The sequence below is a fragment of the Buteo buteo genome, chromosome 10 (assembly GCF_964188355.1).
Source record: "Buteo buteo chromosome 10, bButBut1.hap1.1, whole genome shotgun sequence".
Taxonomy (NCBI): domain Eukaryota; kingdom Metazoa; phylum Chordata; class Aves; order Accipitriformes; family Accipitridae; genus Buteo; species Buteo buteo.
In genome coordinates this window covers 11,222,043-11,240,961 of record NC_134180.1, presented here as the reverse complement: position 1 = coordinate 11,240,961, position 18,919 = coordinate 11,222,043, and the positions used below count along the sequence as shown (strand labels likewise).

Sequence of the window (18,919 nt, the reverse complement as noted above, 5' to 3'; positions counted from 1 at the left end):
TGGCCCTTTGAGAGAGAGGAGTCTTGGGAAACAGAATAGCAGCTGGGTCAGGGTGAGAAAGCTGCATCTTTGGTCACAAATGGGTATCTGTAAAACCTCAGGAGATAGAGATAGGGAAGAAGCCCTGCCTCTGCAGAGCTGCATACTTTTCCCCCCTCCATTTCTCTTACTGTAAGTTAAATGTAAATTATCTCTTAATGTAAATGTTAAATGTAGATAAGTGCTGAATGGAGGGGAAAAAAACGCCCACAATGAAACAAATTGCTACTTGGGAATAAGCAGCAGAGATAATTCCCTTATTTTATTTTATTCATATAAGACAAAGAATTGTAGACTGAATCTTGAAATCCATACCCTATTTTGGTTGATGTAGTGATGATTTTGCTTGAAGAGAGATGCATTAGTGGCCTGCAATATAGGTATAAGCAGGTATAATATGTATTTCCAATGGTGGTGGCTTTTTGTTTGGTTTTTATCAAACAAAGCTTCATGTTTCTGAGCATGAAGGACACCTTCCTGTAGCTGTGCTGCCAATGGTAGGGCACGAATCTAATGGTAGGGATATTTCCAGAGTTTTGGCAGACATTTAGGAGATATAAGGATGCTTCACAGAAACAGTTAAATTTCATCATAACTCAGGATTGTATGACTTTTAGAAATGTGATTATAAGGGACATAGCTGAGGAGATGAAAACTTAGTATGATTCTTTAGGAGTGGAGTCCTCTGTTACTTCAGAGAGTATTACCTGGGCCAGCACTGGGTTCAGATGTGCTGTCACTATGGATACATATTGACCAAATGCTTTCTAGTTATCGCATTACCTAATTTAGCACTTAAATAATGTTTTTTCTTCTGCTTATGCAATGAATAACACGACTGCTTAGTAAGTCGCATATGGTGGCATTTTGCATTTGCATCCTGTGATATGAAATTCTAAGTATTTAACCAAGTATGCATCACCTCCTGTACAGATTGACACCTACCATTAATGCCAAAATTTAGTTTGTAACATTGAATAAGTCAACTGATAAATTTAGGTTTCTAACTTTACATTTTATCCTTCCACCCATGTTTGCTCTGTTCCTTCCTGTTATTCTTGTCTTGTGAGGTGTTCATTTCTTCAGTCCAAAATTCTTGCTTAGTTGACAGCACAAAATTTTTACAGTGAACAATTTTGTTTCTGTTAAAGACTTTACCTGAAAACTTTAAATGTTTCGACTTCAGTTTTGACCTCTAAATATCAATGCAGTTAAACAGTAATATTTTATTTATTTATTTTTAAGTCTTCGTTTTGAGACTTAATCACCCTGAAAACAAGCTCTTCCTATTTATTTATGCGGGGTAGGAAAGAAGGAATGTTTTTGAAATAAAAGTACAGGAAAACAAATGGGTTTACAACGCATCTTCTCACTCCATGTGTTAACAGATTTGCTCTTGTACCTTCTAAATGAACCTTGCCAATGCTGAGATAACAAATCAGATAACTGAGTCAAAGCAAAATAAACTTGAAATCCCTCAAGTGAATCCAGTGTTCAGGCACACAAAATGCCAAAGTACTGGTTTCAAATGGAGGAAATATTTTAATTCTCCCCAATTCAGATAACAGTGTAGGCTATGTGCTGCATCAGAAGATGATGATGGGTTTAATTTTATATATCATTTGAGTCCAGTGGCAAAAACCTGGTAATTTAAATCTGAAGGGCCTTCTTGAAGTGGTGGACTAAATCAGAAATAATCAACATGAGACCTTGAAGACAGATGGTTCAGTTCTGTCGGGACAGTTGTACCCGAAGTGAGGGTTTTGTGAGATGTAAGAAACAGCCCATGTGAAGCCAGGTGAGAATCTCAGTCCTGCCTCTACAGAGCAGATGTCCTCAGCTCTGCAGAAACTTGGCTCCTCTCCTCTATGTCCAGCAGGTAGAGATGGGGACTCTAAGGCTGGGACTGACATTTGGTCAGGTCAGCACATGAGGTGCATTTACAGAACCATGGGCTGTGAGTGATGGGAGAAGAAAAGGGATGTTTAACAGTGTGCTGCAGAAGGGTGTGAGTTGTTTTCCAGCTCTATGCAGACATGACTATTCCATCCCAGTGACACCTGTTCTGTGGTCCAGCTGATCTCCTTCCTTGAGAAAGTGTTCTATGCTTATAGTCCCTGTACAAACTGACTTTTGGCATCCCCTTCAACACCTTTCTGAAAACATTTCTACCCATGCCTGAAATGCAGCTTTCCTCAGAAAGATATCTCATGGCATGATACATGTAAAGTGAGCAAAACTATCTCCCAAACATCTCGTACCAAAAGATGAATGTCAGGTCTCTGAATTTTTCATGCACACAGCATCAGCACAGTTACCAAGCTTCTAGTTGAAAACCATGCAAACTATAGCCAAAAAGATGATCAATAATCCAGATCACAGCTGGGAGACTTATACAATGTCTACTGTAACTGCAGGGGAATGAGGATTGCTATGGCATAATTAATAATTGCAATGGACCATGATACTAAGTCTCACTTGAAAGATGCAAATTTTCAACTTCTAGGCTGGCAGTCTAGAAGCTCTTTTGTATCCAACTCATCCAGTGTGACTCTTCCAGGTACTGACCAGCCTAGTACTGAATCAAGGCTAAACAGAATTTGGCTTTTATAAAATCATGTAAACCAGCTTTACGATCACACTTCTTATATTTTTCCTCTTCTTGAAAGCAGCCGTGCTGTTTGAGGGGTCAGTGCTGCCTCTGAAAGCCTATCAGATGGATTTCTGGAGGTGGCTTGCTTTCCCAATGGGAGTATTGCTGTGCTGTGCTCTTCAGACATCTGCTGTTCAACAACCTGCATCTCACAACTGCACCAGCCATGGTCAAAGAATATCCTTCAGCCACTCCTACAAGATTGACCTGCCCGTGTCCTCTCAGATTAAGGTGGAAGCAGATCCATTACAGCATGAAGACAACAGCAGGGTGCAGCTAGATCCTGGCAAGGCTGTGGAAAACGAAGAGCAGAATATAATCTTTAGGCACAACATCCATGTGCATGCACCCAAAGGGGACTGTGAAACTTTGACCCACATTAAGGGTCTGTTTGAAAGGATAGAGAAGCTTGAGAAAGAAGTGGCAGAGCTGAGAGAAGTTTGCAGCCCTCAGAAATGTTGTGGGGGAAGCCAAGGTAAGTAACAGTTGTTCTTACATCCCAGATACAGCCTATTTACTGCAGAGATTTGGGGACTGGAATCCATTTGTCAAGGTTATGGGGGTTCTCCACAAGTGAAATGCTTGAGTCCTATGGATGGGATGGTGCTTTGATTTCTGTGATGTGAAAGGAAATCTGAAGGTCCCAGAATGTGGTAGTACATACCATTTCTGGTACCAGCACAGGGGAAATCTCCCCAGGTGTCTCCCAGAAGTGGAAGGGAACAGTTCCTGAGTTTAACATAGGTGGAAGGATTCAGTGGAGGAATTTCTGCGGGAGGGTGGAAGATGGGGGAGGCACTTCTTGGTCCTGTCTTTTCCTTTCTCATTTTTCCCTCCAGAATTTTGCAGTTGTTGAGAATTTGTCTTTTTATTTCCTCCTTGATAACTGACTAAAGAGCAGAGTTTATGATGATGATGTTTTGTGGTGGCCACTGGCCTTGCAGGTGATGAAAGTTTTACGCTGCATGGCCTCTAAGAAAAGATTTAACTGATGTTGTTTGGGGAATGGAGACAGAAAGAAGTGCTGTCTTTGCTTACATGAAAAATACAGGTGTATAGCAGACGAGAATAATGTGCTCTCCATCTTTATAACAACTGTGGTGAGAAATGGTGAGCTTAAATTACAGCCAGGAAGATTCAGGTTAGAGATTGTGAAAAGTTTGCTAATTGACTCTTTGGGGTGGTCATGGAATCTGCATTCCTGCTGACTACAGTCGAATGTGTTGCAAAAGCCAAGGGTAGAGCTGGTCCTTCCTTGGACCTGGGGCAGATGGACAAGGTGATGTCTTCAGGTCTTTTTCAGCCCGCATTTTCCAGTGATATTGTCCTGGTTTCAGCCGGGATGGAGTTAACTCTCTTCCTAGTAGCTGGTACAGTGCTATGTTTTGAGTTCAGTATGTGAAGAATGTTGATAACACTGATGTTTTCAGTTGTTGCTCAGTAGTGTTTAGACTATAGTCAAGGATTTTTCAGCTTCTCATGCCCAGCCAGGGCACCTGACCCAAACTGGCCAACGGTGTATTCCATACCATGTGACGTCCCATCTAGTTTAGGAACTGGGAAGGGGGGGGGGGCAGTTTTTTTTTTTTTTGGCCGCTCGGGGACTGGCTGGGTGTCGGTCGGCGGGTGGTGAGCAATTGCCCTGTGCATCATTTGTACATTTCAATCCTTTTATTACTTACTGTTGTCATTTTATTAGTGTTATCATTATCATTATTAGTTTCTTCTTTTCTGTTCTATTAAACCGTTCTTATCTCAACCCAGGAGTTTTACTTCTTTTCCTGATTTTCTCCCCCATCCCACTGGATGGGGGGGAAGTGAGTGAGCGGCTGCGTGGTGCTTAGTTGCTGGCTGGGGTTAAACCACGACAGATATTTATGCTTTCCCTTTAATGACCTTGAACACACCTTTGCACTATCTGTCCATTGCTATGTTCCTAATTTTTTCTTTTTTTTTTCTCTCATCTGTGTGTCACGCTGCTGCGTATCCTGGTACTGCTCTGGCCAGGTATCTCACATTGCAGTGGCCATGGGACTCTCCTCTATGAGACTTGCAGCTGTAAGTGTGCCGAGGACTGGGAGGGCAGTGACTGCTCCCACCCCACCTGCCCCAGCCACTGCAGCAGCCATGGGCGCTGTGACAGCGGGAAGTGTATCTGTGATGAACCTTACTTTGGTGAGGACTGCAGCCACCAGCTCTGTCCTGAGAACTGCAGCGGCAATGGGATCTGTGACACAGCCAAAGGGGTCTGCCAGTGCTACGAGGAGTTCATCGGAGACGACTGCAGTGAGAAACGATGTCCCGGGGACTGCAGTGGCAATGGGTTCTGTGACACAGGAGAGTGCTACTGCCACGACGGCTTCTTTGGCCTTGACTGTTCCCAGGGTAAGACACGCCTGTGAGTTATTTCTCCCTTCTTTCTTTCAATCTGAGTTTCCCTCTCTACCTCCCATAAACATTTGGTTAATCCTGTAGGTAAGTGAAGCCTGGGGTCACCATGTTCCTCTCAGAATTCCTGCTGGGCTAGGGGTTGCTGACTGGTCCTTGTCTTCAAGAATTGCCTGGAAAACATTTCTGAGTTAGGGAAAGGTGGAAACACAGTTAAAGGTAGTGTTAGTACAAGCCTGTGTGTAGCAGCTGAAGGAGAGAGCAAAACTGGGTATGGAGCCACAGTCTGTTTCTTGACATACAAATGAGACAATAGAAGGTAAAATCATGTTTGCTGCAGTGTGCACTGCTTGCGGATAAGGTAGTTGATTTGATAAAAACTGTGAGACAAAGAATGCATAAATCCTTTCAATAACCTCCCTTTGAAGTGAGGTCTTTGGGAAATTCTCCCTTATCCTGCTTTGTTACAAGGCAGTACGATTTGCCTGAAGACCTGACTGAGCTGATCTTGAGGTGTGTGTCCAGCAGTTTCTGCTTAATTCTGAGAAACCTGTAACCACATGTTGATACTCTAGGCTTCAGCACTCAGCCTTTTACCCTGGAAGCTGCCTTTCCTTCTCAGCACATCACTCTTGGTCTAATCTTTCATGGTTCCTCATGAAGGAGAACTAGGTAACAGTCACACACCAAGCACCAGGTATTGCTCAGTAAGGGTTTGCAGTGACCTTACTCACAGGTCTTTTCTGCTCTGGATCATCCCTCACATCTCAGGCTTGATCTATCTGCTTAGAGGCTCACCTTTTATTTAGTAGATTATTTGCTCAAATTCTTCATCCAAACAAGAGCTCTCTGTCAAAACTTCACTTTTCCTACCCCTCCCACACTATCCAGAGATGTTTCTCTGTGGCTCCAGCACTCTTCTGTCAGTAGGCTGGGATTTGCTGCTCAGGAGGCAGCACCTTTACAGGTGGCAAGCAGAAGAGCTTCTTCCAGAGCAGAAACAATTCTGCCAGAGAACTGTTGCCCAGCCAGCCTCTCCCAAAGGGCTGGCTGGGTCCAGCCTTGGATCCTCTTCCTTTACACAACACCTGCAGCTCTTTTACAGGCTGTGAAAGTGGTCTCTGTTCTCTGAGTGAGCAAGCACTGCAGAGTTAATGCATATAGCACAATCCATTTTGCTACTGTTTCTGAGCGCTACACCTCCACGCCTGCTTAAAAACTTGAAGTCCAAAGGCAAATGATTCCCATCTCAGCATCTGTAGCCAAGCGCTCCTCTCCCATAGATGTCAAATTGCCTTTTCTGTTCCAGTTTGGGTTAGATTTCTGCATACTAGGATATTTACACTTTATTTATCATTATTATTATGTTCTTTTTTTTATGTAACTCAGATCATGAAATGACATATTTTGTTGTATATTGCCATAGTAACTGGAATGTCTGAATATCTAGAAGTTACTATCAGACATGCAACAGTATAATTAATGTCTCGCAATTCCTCCTGAAGGAGAAATAGAGGACAAAGACACACTGAACAGCAGATATTGGCCTGTGCTCTTTCTGGACTTTGTTTACTGGCACTTCAAAATAGCACTGTGGGATATCTGAAGATTAATAAACCAGCAGTTTAAAACAAAATTATCCACAAAAGCAGTTTTTTGGTATCTCAGCACAATATTCATTTAACCAGGAAGTCTTTGTGTTGATGCTGTACTCAGGAAATTGGAACAGAAAATAAAGAGGGACTCTGCTGTTCCTAGGGGAGCCAGGGCTCCCGACAAGCCCCTGTGTGAGCTCTTGGCCCAGCGCTGGATCTATACATGTGCTGCTCGTTTCCTGCTTCCTGAGGAGAAGCTGCCTGATGGAGAGAGATTGATGAGAGCAAGCGGAACACAAGATGGACTCTGGCACAGCCCACAACCACCCATCCTCCTAATTCACCTTGGCAATTAGTGCTGTGCCTGTGATGAACCCTTTTGCTTCAGGCTACGAGGTCCTCTGCTGTTGGAGCACAAGAGGAGGAGGTTTTCAAGGGTTACCAAGTCCAGGCAGTGCCTTCTTCCCCTTCACACCCCCAGCTCTGACCAGGAGCATTTTTGTCAAGTCCTGAAGTGCTTGGGTTTGTCATGAAGGCTGGAGAAGGTGGCTCTGGTACATCTCAGGGCAGAGGAAAAAAAACATGTTGCAAAAATAGATTCCCCTGGGCTAGAGAGTCACTGCCTTGACAGGAACCCCTCATCAAAACGTTCTGCTTGGAAACACAAACTGTCCTAGGCATTGTCCTAAACAGTTGATTCTGGTTTCTTATGCCACATCTCTCCTCCTCAGAGAGGCAGAGACAATGCTCTCTGAACTACGCTTAGACAAGGCATAAACCACATTGTATGTATTTAGGTTCTTTACTATTTTACTGCAAAGCTGGATTATTCAAATCCAGCTTCTATATCACAAGGAGAGGCAGGATGAATGTTCTCACATTTTGTACAAAGTTTTCATCAAAAGCAATGGCATGCACATATTGAGGGTGGAATTTCATGAGAGCTGTGAATTACACAAGGAAATGAATGCTGCCTTTCAAGTGAGAAGAAACTCATGATGCTATCTGACCTAATGTTGCTGACACATGCCTTTTTACAGGCACTTGCTATCTATTTTGTTGCTATCGGTTAGTGCCTTGCTAATGAAATACAGCTGGTAGATGGTTTGATCAGTTTATGATGTGCTTACTTATAATTAAAATCAGGAAAACTTTCTGATGGATGTTCTACATTGACTGCTCTTAAGGGCTGCTTCAAGACACTGATGAGCTTTCTGTCTTGTGGCAAAACGGTTAAGGCACTGTTGGTGTCCTGAAATTTATTATGTGTGGCAGATTTGCCCAGGTCTCTGCCAGGCACCCAGTGTAAGTTTCCATCAGTATAAAGGCTCAGTTTTTTACCTCTACTATGGAGAAGCTGTGTTCCCCAGTTTTGGGGACCAGCTGACATTTTGAAATAACTCTGACAGTGATACAAAAAGAAGGTTTTGGCTTGTCTTTCTCTTCCTAGAGGCATTGGAAGGGACAGCTTTATGAGAGAGTTTTCCTCATGCCAGTGTGGGTTTAGAAGCTGGAAAGAGTCATCCAGGAAATTACTGTATTTGTTACTGGCTGCAGTATTCATTTGTATTTAATGATATGCTGTTGAGCAGAAGGAACTGGACAAATCCAAGATGACTACAGACTGGGAGTTCCAGTTCTGTGCTTTCCTTGTATTCAAAATAGGTTTGAAAAAACTTCTTGCTTGGCCATGTGACAAGACATCGTCCTCATTGCAGTGTTTTTCTTCATTTCTCTTCTAGTGCTTGCTCCTCAGAACCTGCAGCTACTGAACTCCACAGAGAACTCTCTGGCTGTCAGCTGGGATCCAATGATTGATGTAGATAATTACGTCGTTAGCTATTATCCAGTAGGGTATGAGACGTTGGTGAAACAAGTCCACGTGCCCAAAGAGCAGCTCAGCTATGAGATTGTGGGCGTCCACCCTGGCACCACATACAATGTCACACTTCATCATGTGAAGAAGGGGATTACCAGTGAGCCCAAGTATCTAGAAGCAAGTACAGGTAGGAGCAGGAAGCATTTTTCTTCAGAGTCAGAAGCCATAGATTTTTAAAGTTAGATTCAAACAAGTGGAGTGAATTGTTTGGCTTTGCAGGTTTGTAACATCCTCTCTGAGTGCTGGAGAGCACTTTCTCTTCCCAGCCTCAGTTGCAGTTTTCTGTCATTGTTCTTTTCTGGAGAATCTGTTCCCAGATACATATCATTAGGACTGAATGTATTGCAATTTTCCTCTCTTTCACTTTATCTTGTCCAAATCCTACTTGCATTGGCACACCTGAATTCCAGGGAATCTGTAATGTTGCCTGCTGCAAGAAGCAGGAATGGAAGCATGCACGATAAAGCCAGCATGTTATTCTAATAATGCACTGTTTGACTGGATGCAGAAGGGACTTTAAAGTGGGCAGGATGTCATTCCTAGGTACTAATTTGCCACATATGTCTGCATCAGTGAGTTTTCCTCATAGTCTCTTCCCAGGACTGAATGAGCCTGATGCTACTGAGGTTAGGAGGTTGAGCGTGGAAAGACTGCATGTTTGAAGCAGTCTCTCGAGAACTGAAATTTCAGTTTGTTAGCAGCTGATATTATGCTATCTGTCTGCACTTGGCAAAAACAGTGAAAAGTGTGGTCATTTTGACATTTTTCTTGCTTCTAGCACAACAAGTGGGAGCTGAGAGCCAGACAACTCTTGAGTTGGAGTGTTACCATGGATAAAACGAAGCTTGTTTGAAATAATGGTTGTACTGTACTTGCTTAACTCTTCAGTTTGGCTGATGAAAATGTCTTGGGTCTCAGAGCAGGTGACTGGGCAGGGAGGAGGACTGTTTAGCAACTTCCTATCTTACGTTTACCTTTTCATGCTGATGCTGCTTCCTCATGGTCCTCTGCTGTCCTTCCCAGTCCTGTCTGCACTCAGTGCCATCTGGGTGACAGAGGAGATGGAGCACTCCCTGGAAGTGGAGTGGGAGAACCCACCAACAGATGTGGATTATTACAAGCTGAAGTTCAGATCCCTGGTGGGGGTGGATGAGAAGCAGGTCATGGTGCCCAAAAGCAGTGACCCTAAGAGCAGACACATCATGACTGGTTAGTACTTGTGGGTATTCCAAACTGGGCAGGGGCAGGGAGAAGTGGCAGGAGCAATTGATGGTCAGACCATAGTCCTGAGAGGATTCATCTCTCATGTGTGGATCGCCAGTTTTCCTTCACCTTCTGCCTGCTGTAGGCCAGCGTGAGATCTATGGGGCTTCCCCTATCCCATAATGGTGGGTGTCTCCACAGGGAGAAAGCTTCTATAGCCTGTGGATAGCAAGTTACAAGGTATATTTATTCAGCTTTAATTCTGTCCTTGTTAGGAATGAAGTATATTCTTCTCTTTCAGAGCTGGTAAGACTGATGTTTTGGAAATCCCTGCTTACTGTAGTCAATGTATGCCCTAAGGGCAAGCCTGAACCAAAAGTGTTATCAAGGCATTCTCAAGACAAAAGGAAGTTAGATGGAAATCTAAACTTTAAGTTCCTCCCTGCTACAAACCTAGAACTGGATAGACTAAAAATAGCTTTCTTTAAGAAAAATTATGTCTTCCCTCACTGTTGGTGATGCTTCCTTTTGCTCTTTGTAGGCCTGAAACCTGGCACAGAGTACGAGGTCACTGTCATACCCATGAAAGACGATACAGAGGGAGAACCATCCTCAGTGAGTGGTAGGACTGGTACGTGGAAAGTTCCTTTTATGATAGTGATGTTACTACAGGGTTTGGGGACAGATCTGTCAAGACCGCAGCACAAAAGGTGCACTTCATGTATGACCTGCAGCCAGGTCTGCTTATATCTTGTTTAAGCTTGTCTACACTGTATATTAAACACTAAACCTAGCCCTAGCTCAGTCTTTTGCCTTGGTTTTAAACTTACAGTAACTTCACCCTTGACTAACGGCTCCAGCCAGACACAGGATAAGCATAGTAAGCTGGCCTCTGTATGTAATAACAACCCTCAGACGAGCTCAGAGCTATGTCCAGCAGTAACTCAAAGTTTGCTGGTTCATGACTTCCCTAACTAGATCATTGACAGGATGACCTTGGTTAAACCTAGCACACATGATTTGTGGTCTGGATATGGCCCTTCCTTATGAATCTTCTGGGCAGCTGGTGCTGCTGATTTTTCTGATCTCTGAGCCCAGCAGCAATAAGGAAGAGGATAAGTTCTTCTTCCTTCCTGTATAGCCTGGCTCCACCATTATTTTTCTGTTCACCAGACTGAACAGAACAGTTGGACTGAGGAGCAGATTAGCACACCTTTGCCAGGCCTGCATTTCCACTGGGGACTATAGTCCCAGCCTGCTGTGTGGTCTGATACACCTGTGGAGGTGAAGCTGTGCTTGTCCAGTGGGCTGCACAGCCCCACAGCCCTGGCATTTCTGTAGTAGCTTGAGTCTTTGCCTCTTACGTGCGAAATGACTGAAAAGGCTTCAGCTACTTGCTGGCCCTTAGAGGTTGATGCTTTGGACTGCTTCATCTTGTAATGGAGCCTGAGTCAGATGTAGTAATCATCTCCAGCATGGGGAGAGCACAGAAGCATCTTTAAGCTGACTTCTGCTCCGACTGTGTGCTCAGTACAGCTCAGAAGGCCTGGCAGGTTCTATTGTTACTTGCCTTATTTTTCCTGTAACTGGCAGCCTAGCCATTCCAGATCTGAATATTAAAGCAGATCTGGAAACCCTGTTGGTTCATTAATGCTTCAAGCTCTTAAAAAAAGCAGAATATTTTTGAGCTATTATATTGCAAAAGAGAACTTGGAAAAATTTTGAACTCTCATTCTACCTGCAAGATTCTGGAAACTCTGAAATTTAGCTCTCTTACAAAAGCATAGGCATGCTGCATCCAAAGACTGAAAAATCCCAAATCAGGCCTGACATTCCTGATGTAATGTAAATCCTCTTGTAAATTATTCCTTTAAAAGAAAATTGATTTAAAACAACAAAACCTACAACCTCTGTACTGCCATTGTAAGGCTGCTCTTCTGACCTGTGTAGATTCTGATTATTTGGAACACCCTTGCCTTGTCTGTGAAGAACAGCTTGAAAACACATGGGGGCTGCAGAACTTCTTAAAAAGGAAAAAAAAAAAAAAAAAAGATGCACAGTGACTAATCTTGCTCATATTCTTATGTAACCCCTGGAATTTAGGAGCTGCAACTAAGACAAATACCAGATATTGCAAGAGCTACCACTAAATTCTGATTCATCACCTAAAATAGCAGAAGCCTCGGGGGAGTCTGAGAGACAGGTCTGCAGGGTAGGCAGAAAGGGAAGAGCAACAAACAGCTGATACCAGAGGCAGAGAAAGGATGGGGACTATACTTGGTGCTGTGAGGAGGGCAAGTGAGAAGGTAATGTTCAAGTTGGTACCCATGGAAGGTGAGGCAGGTAGCCTGCAAGCTCTTCCTGCAGAAAAAAATTGCAAGGTTTCATCTAAATGGTAGAACAGTCCTGCTTTCTCCCCACTCTGACCATGCTGGTTTCTCATGGATGCCTTTCTTTCTTGAGGGGCTGTAGGGGGGAACCTAGGTGACTGTGTTTTAACTGGCCGAAGCCACAAAGCAAAAATGAAGGAAATGTGCACATGTCATGACAGGTATTGTAGTGGTTTAATTCAGCTGAAGTTTCCTAATTCTGCACTCTGACGTGTTCTCTCAGGAGTTGATAGTCCAACCAATGTGGCAACTGACCGAGTGACAGAAGATACAGCCACTGTCTCATGGAATAAAGTTGAGGCTCCCATAGACAGGTACATGGTGAGATACACCTCAGCTGATGGGGACATTAAGGAGATAGAGGTGGGGAGTGAAAATGACATCATCACCTTACTGGATCTGAAGCCAGGCATGGAATATGTCATCCACATCTGGGCAGAGAAGGGACCCCAGCAGAGCAAGACGGCAAGCATCAGAGCTGTGACAGGTAAGTTGTAGCAGCAGCAGCGTAGGGAGCTGAGTTTGAATTTCAAACTCCTTCATCAATTTCACTTATTTTAGTAAAGCTTCTCCTGTTTTGCATAGGTTTTTAGTGAGGCAAAACAGTCATGTCATTCTTCCTAGTGTGGCTGAACAGGTCTCCAGCTCAACTTGAAGACTCTTTGTTTTGAGTCCTGTTGTGGGCAGACCCTATGGCAAGGCACCAGTTACTATTGGTACAGAGAACAATGAAACACAACCAAAACTAAAGCCTCATAACTGGAACACATAATTTGTGCCTTGCTTTTAAAATGTCATAAACCACCTCCAAGCTTTTCTTTGGATGACTGTTGTGGCCTTTCCCAACAGGACAGGGGGCTCACACATTTTGCACAGGTAGTCATGACAGAGTGTTTGTTAAAAAGGAAAAACAAATTTATTTGGATCATGGCATAAATTAAGAATCACGTGGGGAATCAAATCTCCCAAACAGGACATTTGGTCACTGTCCCTTGGTGACAGGGAGTCTCCATTGGAAGGGTGCTTGCAGCAGTGTCTGCAGCTGGATTGGGAAACTGCTTGAACCACTGTTTCGCTCAGTTCTTATAATCCAGCCAGCCATGGTCCAACATGGCTGTGTGTACAGGAGCAGTTTCTACTGACTATTTACAAATGTCTTATCTATGTGCAATCTGCACTTCTACAGCAGAAATTACCTAGGGGAGTGTTTGGGGTGCTCCACTCAGGATGTTAACCACCAAACAAATTTAAGCGTGTAAATCGGACTAGACGCAACGGGAGCTGCCTCGGGGAATTTGTAGGACTGTCTGAAGTTCTCATCCAGAGGACATCAGTAAGGATCAGTCAAAGGCTTAATTATGAAGCTCAGTCAATCACCTGCTTTCAAGTTGGTGCATTGTCTCAAGCCAGCCCATGTTCTTACTGAATCAGGTGACTGGCTGGGAAGCTCCTGGACCACCCAGGGAGTTAAGGAGTTAAATGCACTGCATATGCATACAGGCACAGCCCATACCCAGCTGCAGCGCAATTATAACTAAAGAGCAAACTTGATTTTCATATTACTTGATTTTCATATCACACAAGAAAATGATTCACTTGATTTTTTTTTGCCACAGGTGAGCATCTGATACTGCTAATTAGCTGAGCTGTGATTATTCAAATGTACGTTCCCAGTGTGCACCACTCTAGGGTGACACAAACGAGCCTCAGCATCTTTCATTAAAATGAGAAGTAATGTATTTTCATCTCACAAAAGGGGTGAGATTAGTACGCATGGGTGGAAAATCACAACTCTTACTGTAGCTAATGTGTGGTAAATCATAGTGCAGCTAAGCTGGTGTGTGGTAAATTACAGTGTGGCTGTTAGGTGGTTGTGCATTTGTACCCTGGAGTTTAGAGCCTGCAGCAGAATAAGCCAGAATAAGAAATGCTGCTCCAATAATTTGAGAGGCGTCTGCAAGTCCTTCATTGCTCAGGCTGCTAAGAGGTATTTAGCAGTTCAGTGAAGAAAAAACAAAACAAAACAAAACAATGTGCTCTGTGTAAAGGTTACACGCTGTTGGGCTGTCCTCAAAGGGCCATGTTCCTGCAGGCTGTGTTGTGATAGTGACTTGAAGCTCATGAAATCTAGCATCATGCTTCCATCTGTGAAAAGGGCAGGGGAATGGCTGTCATAACAGGAGGAGATTGAAAGTGGCTTTTTTCTAGTGGAGAATGTGAACATAGTCCCTACTAGTGCTGTTGCCTGGTTCTTCACCTTGAAACCTTCTCTGAAAACATTGCCAGTCTAGTGTCCATGTAGTGGCCAGGTGGCTGACAGAAGACATAGTCACAATCTCTTGGGGTGGGGTCTGGCCTCTGATAGACAGGTACTTGGTGAGATACAACACAACTGATGGGGACGCAAAGGGCATGGAGTTGGGGAAGGACAAGAGCATCACTGCTCTGACAGGACTGAAACCAAGCAAAAAGTATGCCACCGGTCTCTGGGCAGAAAGGGGAGCCCAGCAGACATCAGAGCTGTGACAGGTAGGAAGTTTTGCTTTGGTGAGAAATAATCTTGTTCCAGGAGAGCTCCATTTCAGATGGAGATTCTGAGCAGGTGATTTGGATTTTGAGTTAATTCCGAGAGCAAGGCAAACTAATTCCTAAACCCAGGCAAGAGACTGCGATCTTCAGAAAGCAAAATACAGTAACACCATATTCTGCATAGGCTTTCCTCTCCGCCTGTGCAGGGTTGGCTGTGCTTTTGTCACTCCCCAACAAAAAGCCCGGTTGTTGCAGCTGTAAGGAGGAGACCTAGACCCCAGCTGAAATACATCAGAATTGGGCACCTCCCAGCTTTTTAGTTCAGGCCCATCCTTGATAAGAAATAAAGGATGAGAAGTGGAAGAAATTGGCAGGGCCCTTGAGGGGAAGGAGTAAGTGTAGCCTCATTGGGACAACCAGTGTTCTTCGATCCTAACTGTTCCTACAGAAATGAGCAGCCCAGCTCACCCTGTGCAGGGGCAGAGGGCTGACTGGCCCTGCCAAGGCTCGGCCACCTTGGCACTGACATGCAAGTGTGTTTACTAATGCGTCAAGAATGGCAGGACTTGCAAGCAGTTAGCACCTAGCACCTGCAAGCAGTTTTATCTACCTTGCCCTGTATCCAACAGTACAAAATGACTTGGCTCCACAAATGGTGATATCCAATGGGACTTGCTTAGGTGTCAGTTATTTACACTGCATGATTGTCCTGGTTTCAGCTGGGATAGAGTTAACTGTCCTCCTAGTAGCTAGTACAGTGCTATGTTTTGAGTTCAGTATGAGAAGAATGTTGATAACACTGATGTTTTCAGTTGTTGCTCAGTAATGTTTAGTCTAAAGTCAAGGATTTTTCAGCTTCTCATGCCCAGCCATCGAGAAAGCTGGAGGGGCACAAGAAATTGGCACAGGACACAGCCAGGGCACCTGACCCAAACTGGCCAACAGGTATTCCATACCATGGGACGTCACGTCTAGTATAGGAACTGGGAAGTGGGGGCAGGGAATCGCCCTTGGGGACTAGCTGGGTGTTGGTTGGCAGGTGGTGAGCAATTGCCCTGCGCATCATTTGTACATTCCAATCCTTTTATTATTGCTGTTGTCATTTTATTAGTGTTATCATTATTAGTTTCTTCCTTTCTGTTGTATTAAACTGTTCTTATCTCAACCCACAGGTTTTGCTTCTTTTCCCAATTTTCTCCCCCATCCCACTGGATGGGGGGGAGTGAGTGAGCGGCTGCGTGGTGCTTAGTTGCTGGCTGGGGTTAAACCGCAACAATAATCAAAACACAGTTTATAGCTAAAGGTAGAACTTCTATTAGATGTACCAGTTTGAGCTGGAGTAAAAACCAAGCAAGCTTTTGGACATGCAAGCCCTTTTTAGGTCTTTGGGCATAGAGTTGTTTCCCAAAGCTCATCTGTTTTCCCAAATATATTTGATAGTCTAATAAAACATACTACCTCTGCCTATAAAACTTGTGTTGTCTGTGTCTTTAGACCATTGTGATTACCACAGCACTGTACTAAAACTTCTAATAATTATGACTTTTGATTACAGAAATTGACAGCCCAACTGAGCTGTTGACTGACCAGGTGACAGAGGATGCAATTACTGTTTCCTGGAACAAAGTCCAGGCTTCAATAGACAGATACAGAGGGAGCTACACCTCAGCTAATGGGGACACAGAGGAGAGAGAGGTGGAGAAAGACAAGAATGTCACTACCTTGGCAGGACTGAAGCCAGGCATGGAGTACGTCATTTACATCTGGGCAGAAAAGGGAGAACAGCAGAGCAAGAGGGCCAGCACTGAGGCTGTGACAAGTAAGTGGGCAATAGATTTTAAGAGTATAAGTTACAGCTCGGTTTTGCCTTAACACTGAATAAGTGCATCCCAAGACAGTTTCACAGCAGAGGGAGATTTCAGGCTTAACAGATCAAGTCTTCAGGTTAGTATATCTTGCTGTGAAACCTATTCAAGATCATCACAGAGAGATTCTAATTACCTATATGTACTACAAATGGGCTGTGTTGTGAATACTAATAAGGATTAGGGAGATTGAAGCCTTTGCATCCGTGTTGCTTGTGTATTTGTACAGTCTTGTTTTATTTTAATTGGTTAATTTGTTTATCCTTCATCATGGAATAGGGAAATGCTCAGTTCCTTTTTGCAGATGAAGAAATTGAAGTGCAGAAAGAAACAGCATGCAGGATGCATTTTCTTGCTATAGGATGATTAACCCTGGTTCCTCAGTTGTTCTTACCAGGACTTTTTTGCCTGTGCGGCCAGTCCTGGTTAAGGTGGTGTAGTGATCTGCCCAGTGTGAGGGTTGCCAGTTTATGAGAACACTGTTAAAGCATAACATCTGAATCCATTGCAAGCAGTTGCAAGTGTTTGCAAGACCCATGCTCTAGGTCAGGGACTTGCTGAAGAAGGATGAGTAAATGTGTACCTGGGTCATCCTGGTCTCTTAACAGCAGAGCTTTGGTTGTTCTCTCACTCTCTGGACAGGTGACATGTATATGAGCTTCGGAGGCTTGTGACCATGAGAAAACAAGAAAGTAACAATACCTTGCTTTGCAAAAGTTCTATTCTGTCCAGGTCAGGACTGGCTGTGCTGTTCCCTAGGAAAGCACCTGTAAGGATTAAAGACAGACCCCAGCTGAACCACCTCAGACCTTGGCACCTCCCAGCTTTGCGGGTCCAATCAATGTGTGATCAGAAATAGGACTTGAAAAAGGAAGAAACTGGCAAGGCCCTTGAGGGCAAGGAGTGTCACAGTGTCACAGTACAGCCTGACGGTGACAGCCTGTGTTCTTTACTTTTAACTGTCCCTGCAGAAATTGACAGCCCAGCTCACCTGGTGACTGACCAAGTGACAGAGGACACTGCCATCATCTCCTGGGACAGGGTCCAGGCTCTCATAGATAGGTACACGGTGAAATACACCTCTGTTGATGATGACACCGAGGAGATGGAAGTGGGAAAGAATGAGACTACGATGACTCTGACAGGACTGAAACCTGGCATTGAATATGTCATCTTCCTCTGGGCAGAGAAAGGAACCCAACAAAGCAAGAGGCTCAGCACTGAGGCAGTGACAGATATTCCAGAGAATCTTTGTGCTTCTACATGACACTGTTGTGGAAGTCATCTCAATTTCTGTCCCATTTTCTTCTGGCCTGTTGCAGAGCATATACTAGACATTGGTTTGTCTTTCTGGTCACCTGTGGTGTGGGGACATCCATGCTACAGGCACCTTCAAGGTTCAGATAGAGATGGTGCCAAGCCTAGAGAACTTTTAGGAACTAATGACTGCTTTGTTAGTTCAGAAGCTATCAGCCTGGTGTAAGCTTCACAGCACTTTGCTAAAGCATTGTAGTCCTCACTTATCAGCTTTGCCTACTCTTTTTGGTCTTCAGGTATGCTAAGCTTTGCAGGTGTGGCTGAGCTCTGCCTCATAGCATACACTACTGCTGTTGAATCCTGCCTAAACTTAGAATGGTTCAACTAGTGTCACTGGTAAGAATAGTATTTATCAATTAATCAAGACTTGGAAGGAAACACCCCTATTTTAATCATCTCCCAAAACATGAAAGGGTAGCAAATGGTTTGAGCCTGGATAAAGTCTCTTAACTATCAGTAATTCCTTTTGTATAATCAAGGTTTTTGCTTACAGAAGTTGGCTGCTTAGCTAGGCTGAAGACTGATTGGCAGGGTACACTGCTAGTGCCTCCTGGGAATGAGGGAGAGATGGGACAGGACAGAGGTCTTGCTATCCTGATTAGTTTGGAGCCAGATGTGGTGTGCATTATTTGTATCTGGGCAGGGAAAAGAAACAAGGAGAGCAAGAGGGCAGGCATACTCTCATGGGTGACCTGTGGAGATCTTGGAGTGTGATTTTTGTAGCTATGGAAGGAGGAATGTAGTTTCACATGGTGAATTAGCTATGGTTATGTTTGCCCTTGGCCGCTTCTTTTACTGAGGACTTCCTTCCTCAGTCATAATGTAGAGAAGCGTTACACTTTGTTGGTACCTCACAGCTCAAAAAGAGATATTTGTGGGAGAGGCTGATAAAGGGGAGCAGGGTGTTGGTGCTGCCTCAGTCTCTCACATCTTTTTCTTTGCCTCACTGTATCCACGTCAGCCAGGACTCCAGGGCCATAGGTGGTACCAAATAACTGGTCTAATGGATGTCTCTCAAGGTTCATAAGATTTTAGGTTTGACATAGCCTCAAATTTCACTT

At 44.0% G+C, this 18,919-nt stretch overlaps 1 protein-coding gene across 2 annotated transcripts in view; it reads left to right on the top strand.

Moving 5' to 3' along the window:
• Positions 1-18,919, top strand: part of TNN (tenascin N) — a 31,347-nt gene that overhangs the window by 3,438 nt on the left and 8,990 nt on the right. The window contains exons 2-8 of one of the 2 annotated variants that reach the window (XM_075038612.1): positions 2,712-3,167; positions 4,700-5,077; positions 8,418-8,681; positions 9,578-9,763; positions 10,299-10,388; positions 12,371-12,634; positions 16,232-16,495. In XM_075038612.1, coding sequence (XP_074894713.1) covers positions 2,756-3,167; positions 4,700-5,077; positions 8,418-8,681; positions 9,578-9,763; positions 10,299-10,388; positions 12,371-12,634; positions 16,232-16,495 — 1,858 coding nt within the window. In that variant the 5' untranslated portion in view covers positions 2,712-2,755. The remainder of the gene's footprint in view (positions 1-2,711; positions 3,168-4,699; positions 5,078-8,417; positions 8,682-9,577; positions 9,764-10,298; positions 10,389-12,370; positions 12,635-16,231; positions 16,496-18,919) is intronic. The other variant, XM_075038613.1, reaches the window with a different exon arrangement.